The sequence below is a fragment of the Phytophthora parasitica genome, assembly GCF_000247585.1.
Source record: "Phytophthora parasitica INRA-310 unplaced genomic scaffold supercont2.3, whole genome shotgun sequence".
Taxonomy (NCBI): domain Eukaryota; phylum Oomycota; class Peronosporomycetes; order Peronosporales; family Peronosporaceae; genus Phytophthora; species Phytophthora nicotianae.
This window is the reverse complement of record NW_008648989.1, coordinates 2,430,328-2,435,671: the sequence shown is the minus strand read 5'-3', so window position 1 is coordinate 2,435,671 and position 5,344 is coordinate 2,430,328. Positions and strand designations below refer to the sequence as shown.

General features: G+C 47.3%; 5 protein-coding genes across 5 annotated transcripts; 4 read left to right on the top strand and 1 right to left on the bottom strand.

Moving 5' to 3' along the window:
- Positions 1 to 729: 729 nt before the first annotated feature.
- PPTG_01912 (hypothetical protein) lies at positions 730 to 1,262 on the bottom strand. Its single transcript, XM_008895303.1, has one exon. It carries the CDS (start codon positions 1,225 to 1,227, stop codon positions 865 to 867), a length of 363 nt encoding a protein of 120 aa, XP_008893551.1. The 5' UTR covers positions 1,228 to 1,262; the 3' UTR covers positions 730 to 864.
- A 1,623-nt stretch (positions 1,263 to 2,885) lies between these two features.
- On the top strand, positions 2,886 to 3,626 carry PPTG_01911 (hypothetical protein; the record flags this gene model as incomplete). The annotated part of the gene is made up of 1 exon (XM_008895302.1): positions 2,886 to 3,626. One exon carries the CDS (start codon positions 2,886 to 2,888, stop codon positions 3,624 to 3,626), a length of 741 nt encoding a protein of 246 aa, XP_008893550.1.
- A 111-nt stretch (positions 3,627 to 3,737) lies between these two features.
- On the top strand, positions 3,738 to 4,082 carry PPTG_01910 (hypothetical protein; the record flags this gene model as incomplete). Its single annotated transcript, XM_008895301.1, has 1 exon — positions 3,738 to 4,082. The coding sequence occupies one exon, from the start codon at positions 3,738 to 3,740 to the stop codon at positions 4,080 to 4,082; it is 345 nt and encodes a 114-aa protein (XP_008893549.1).
- Positions 4,083 to 4,229: 147 nt separating this feature from the next.
- PPTG_01909 (hypothetical protein) lies at positions 4,230 to 4,508 on the top strand (the record flags this gene model as incomplete). The annotated part of the gene is made up of 1 exon (XM_008895300.1): positions 4,230 to 4,508. One exon carries the CDS (start codon positions 4,230 to 4,232, stop codon positions 4,506 to 4,508), a length of 279 nt encoding a protein of 92 aa, XP_008893548.1.
- Positions 4,509 to 4,530: 22 nt separating this feature from the next.
- Positions 4,531 to 4,917, top strand: PPTG_01908 (hypothetical protein; the record flags this gene model as incomplete). The annotated part of the gene is made up of 1 exon (XM_008895299.1): positions 4,531 to 4,917. The coding sequence occupies one exon, from the start codon at positions 4,531 to 4,533 to the stop codon at positions 4,915 to 4,917; it is 387 nt and encodes a 128-aa protein (XP_008893547.1).
- Between the last annotated feature and the right edge of the window lie 427 nt (positions 4,918 to 5,344).

The window sequence follows — 5,344 nt, the reverse complement described above, 5'->3', positions numbered from 1 at the left end:
GTGAAATGGTTTTTCTCTTCCATTTTTGGCTATTGACCAATAGGCATGGGCAAAAAAATACAGCAATCTGACAACACGGTACACACCTCTGGAACCCCCGCCTGGTTACGCAAGATGCGCCGTGTTAATACAGAAACTCACGGTAGCGAAAGGAGGATGGTTTTTTTTTTCTTGGGTCGTATTCAGACATGACCTGGGTTTGCCTAAATTTAAACCAGGCGGTCACAGCCCAGTATTCGCTTCATTTGCTAGTTTTATACACTTATGGGCGAAAGAAGTGTAAGGAGTAACTATTCCCTTGTCGTAGATTACCTGTGGCACCCACTGCTATCCGTTAGCCATACTTAAAAGGGTAGCTTTGAATGGTATGCGGAGTTAGCGTCATTTTTCGATTTAACGCCCATCCAGCAGTCAGTGTCGTCATTGGAATGTACGTCAAGCTCAAATGAGGAGTCTGATAGCTCTTTCGATTGATAGATTGGCTTGCTTTGGCGACAGAGCGCTCAATAATACTGGAATTATCGCAGAGTGCATGGACGATCAGAATTCAGGTCATGTCCGAATACGATCCAAAAACAGAAAAACCCGAAGAGGACGGTTCTGCTCCAACTAAACATACCCGAAGAGGACGGTTCTACTCCAACTAAACATACCCGAAGCGCTCTCGTAGCGCTAGTACCACTTTTGTGCTGCTGTATACCTTTTTGTGGTTGGAAATCCCCACTCCAATATTCAATAACGGCAAAAGAAAGAAAATGCTGATTTTTAGGTATAACGAAAACAAACGTGCTAATCTAAATCAGTACGAATCGACATGTTGCTTGTTCTAGAGTCACTCCGGCTTACTTGGGCAGCAAAGCCATCTTAGAAGTGATCTTCACTGTACAGCGGTGCCTTTTTCGTCTTGAACTTCTTGTGTAACTTGCTGAGTGCAGCCTGGTATCTTTCTAGTACGTCCGCATTTATGGACGCCATATATCCAGGCTCCTTGGCTCTCTTAAGGTCAATATCAAATTTTTTAGCCAGCGAATTGATTCTCTCGAGAGGGGCAGCTCGTTCTTCTGTATCAGCGGTAGTGTCGTAGGCGTGGTGGGTCCTCAGCAGCCGCTGGCTTGGGCCACTGGGCAAAGCCCCCTTGGAGATAGAAGCCACATCAGAGTCCGATAGAGCATCGCTAGCAGCGAGCATAGCGGCCGCAATCACCAGGAGGACTTGAGATAGACGCATGTTATGCTGATTCGTCGTGGGCTTTGGAGCTGAAGAGAAAAATGTGAAGTGAGACCTGAACCGAAGTTGGTGGAATAGCGTCCATCGTGTGGTCTCGTGGTGACTAAAGGAATGCAAGTTGTATCGTAGACTTTGAATCGGACTCGCTCTATCAACACTGCTCCAGCAGCACAACTGTACTGTTCTGTATTCATGTGATAGCGTATACTTTGTGGAGATCCAGGGATAGATCCAGATGGCGTGACCACGCGTGAATAATCCCAGATGTTGTTGCAGTCGAATCCTGTTTGCGGTCTGCGACATACAGCGCTACAAGTACAAATGTACGAAGTTGTACATGCAGTATCAATACTGCTCCAGCAGAACAAATAATACTACTACTCCGTTTCATATTACTTGTCCTCTTCAACTTTCAGCCTGTTTCAAAATGCTTGTCCCTCAACTACACTTATTTTAATTATGGTGTGATGATTATCCATGCCGAGACAGTAGGGTCAGAGCACGGAATGTTCAAATGAAGTCTTCCCTCCCGGCGAAGCTTGTGCAAGCTTGTAGGTGATCTCACCACCTTCCCTTATGCACGACTCCATTGCGCACTGCAACTCTAAGTGGCGGAGGCCAACCTCCTTTATTGCCCCGCGTCGAGGTTTGCCAGCATCCGAGCGGCCAGTATCTCGGAAACGGCCTGCTGGCGCTCTCGTGGTGTCAGTTCTCGTTTTGTGCGCTGGTTAGTCTCAATGGCGGTCAGTGGTTAGTTTCGGAATACTCCAGATATGAGCTAGGATGGGCGACGTCTGTGCTGTTTGCCACTATTTTGGCTCGAAATGTACTCGAGTTGTCACCACGGATCGAATATTGGTTGATAGCTGAAGTTCTGCAAATCGCACCGACTCCAGCTTGCATTTAAGGCCAATCCGAGGTATTATCGCGTTTTATTGACGAATCCCGAGCCAGTCTAGCAACAGGGGACAAGTAATATGAAATGGAGTAGTATTCTGTACTCATTTGATGTCGTATACTTTGTTCAGATCCTGGGATAGATCCAGATGGCATGACCACACCGATTAATCCCTGATGTGATTGTGGTCAAATCCCGTTTGCGGTCTGCGACATACAGCGCTACATGTACAACTGCACGAAGTAGAACCCCTGTCAAATTTGTCCAACGAAAAAAAGGAAAAAAACTACCGTAAAGTCGGTTCCAGTGCGACAATGCGACATACAAGCTTCGGTATCTCTCCTACAGGCAAATCTGGACGATAAGAGACTACACCGTGGCAGATCAAAGTGAACTGCACAATGTTAGAGTGTCCTCAACCAGACAATATTCCAGCGTATTCAAGCCAGTACTGTTCCGGAACTCAGATCCTCAACATTTCTCGATGTGTAGTCGACACGTTTGCCGACTCTGGTGCATCAGATTTCTTAGGAGTAATGTGGTCTACAGGTGGGGACTCCACTACGACCCCACACATTCGACTGAGAGATCATTCGTGGACGGAGCCTACCACCGGTGCTTCCTATAGTGTCTATGCTGTTCATATGGTTTCTAGTGTTGGCGATCCGACTTGGAACCAGTGTCCTGCTAAGGATGGCTACTCTTCGTAGTCGTCCCGAGCCACAAGAGAAGCGAGTTCACCGACGCTGAGATAGCTCCAATGACGAGACCTACAGGGAGTGCGTGGCTGACGACGTGGCTAAAAGACGAGTTCGAAGTGGAAGACTTAGGATTCGAAGAAGTTCTATTGATTCCAGTTATTCTAGTGGTGGTTGCTTCTATGGGGATTGGCTGGTTCTGCTGGAAATGGAGCTCGTTGCTCAAGAGAGAACAGGCTTCTTCTTGCGATTTTGACGTGGTTTCTCCAAATTACTTGGATGTCGTTACTCACGAACAAGCTCTTCGACGGACGGTGACGACTACGAGCTACGGTCCGTCCATTTCTAGTCATCCTGATGACTACGAAAGTGCTGGTTCCAACCAAACGTTAAAGATATTGCTGCATAGTCAACATCTTCACGGAAATCGAATCCCGTACGACAGTCTGGTTTTCCAGACGGAGTTATCCAAAGGAGCGCCAGGAGAAGTCTGGATCTGCCGCTACGGAGGCCAAGAAGTGGCAGTGAAGAAGTTACTGCATATTAGAGACCAGAAGGCAGAAGACGTGCAGATTTTCGCTGAAGAGATCGAGTTGACGGCCAGTTTAATTCATCCGCATATTGTCAAGTTCATTGGGGTGGCTTGGAATAGTCTCAGCAACTTGTCAATGGTGTTGGAATATGTTCCAAGAGGGAATCTGAGGGACTATTTACATACAAACTCCGACATATTATCGTGGGCGAGAGATCGGATTTTTATGGCCATTGCAGTGGCTGAAGCGCTGGAAAATCTGCACTCTTGAACCCCCGCAATCATCCGTCGGGATCTCAAGTCGAATTACATTCTATTGACAAAAAGTCTTGATCCTAAACTCATCGACTTTGGAGTAAGTCGAGGTATGATGGATCTCACCATGACAGCAGGTGTCGGTACTCCATACTGGACGGCACCAGAGAATATGGAGGGTGATCGATACACTGACAAGGCAGATATCTACTCGTTCGGTGTTGTATTGTCAGAGCTTGACACGGGACGGATTCCCCATTTTGACGCAGTGGAAGACGACGGAACCAGATTAATGCCGTTCCAAATCTTACAGGAAGTCATGACTGGTACATTGCGACCGAGCTTCTCCGTGGATTGTCCAACTAGGATACAGAGGATCGGCGTAGCATGTTTGTCGTTCGAACCTTCGGATCGACCGACGGCACAGGAGCTGATCCAGTTGCTTGAAGGAAAATATAGTGAAACATTCTAGTCAAGATTTATTGTGAATAAAGGGTGAATTTTAAACCTGAAAAGATACTAAGACAATGGAAGGAGGTGGGTTGCTAAGTAGCGCTGATATGGGTGTCAAAAGTCGCTGATCATAAGTCTAAGGTCTGGCTGAGACCACACAGTGGACATGGCCGAGCACGACACGATATCTCTGCGGAGTTTGACTCCCATTCCTTCTTCATCCTCCAGCTCGTCGTTCGTTTTCGACGCCACCAATTCCGACATTGCGCGGCAGCTTCTCATCCGTCATCAAGCTGGTGATGTGGCCGAACAAGTCAACCTCACGTCGATTCCTACCGCTGTACTAGATCGACTGACTCCGCTCAATATTGACTTCGATGGTCTTTCTGGTCTCGTTCAATGTGCTGTGCTGTGGGATACCGGCTTTGCCATTTCACCCATATAATAATCCCATTCAGATCTGGACCATGCAGAACTATTCTATGGCAGATCTAGCGGTGCCTAAATCTGACGTCTCCTTTGTGGACTGCACGTATCTCAATTGTTCGCAACCGAATGAGGAGATAGCACACTACGCGCAGTACTGTACCGGGTGGAAGATGCTCAGCGTGTCTCGCTGTGTGACCGATGACTTCGAATACCTGGGAGCGGATACGTATCTAGGGATGATGTGGTCTATTGGTGGTGACCCGAACATGACTCCGCCCATTCGACTGAGAGACCACACGTGGACAAAAGACATTGCTGAATATGTGGCAACGTCACCTTCTCCGTCTACGTGGTGCACACAGTGCCACATGAGCTTGATCGGGCCTGGAACGAGTGCCCTCTTAACAATGGATTTGGATCACTGACAGGGCCTTTCCACACTAAATGTAGGGTCGACACCCCTTATTCTGGAGTATGAAATAATTTTGTTGATTGAATCGCCAGTCAAACCACTAATAAAACAATAAAATAATAGCGGTATTCAAGCAACATCAGCTCAGTTTTTGTTTTGGCGACACTGCCGGTGTACCATTTTTAGCCAATCAAAGTCGCAATTAGTTGACTACCTTTCAAACTTCTTGCAGCAGCAGCAGCTCATTTGGACTAGAATCGAGTATTTACCCCCCCCCCCCCATTCTAGGATGTCTCACTGCTCCAAGCGTAAACAACTGCTATGCCACGTGCAAGACGTCCTCGTGACGAGGGAGGCTTCACCCTATTACGAGATATGCTGAGCGACTGCAACAAGGTTACATACAAGTTGCTACATGTAGCCACTTGATTACGACAATG

Bases quoted from the DNA above. Each gene is read 5' to 3' on its own strand.
- PPTG_01912 (XM_008895303.1), bottom strand. From the start codon at position 1,227: ATGCGTCTATCTCAAGTCCTCCTGGTGATTGCGGCCGCTATGCTCGCT.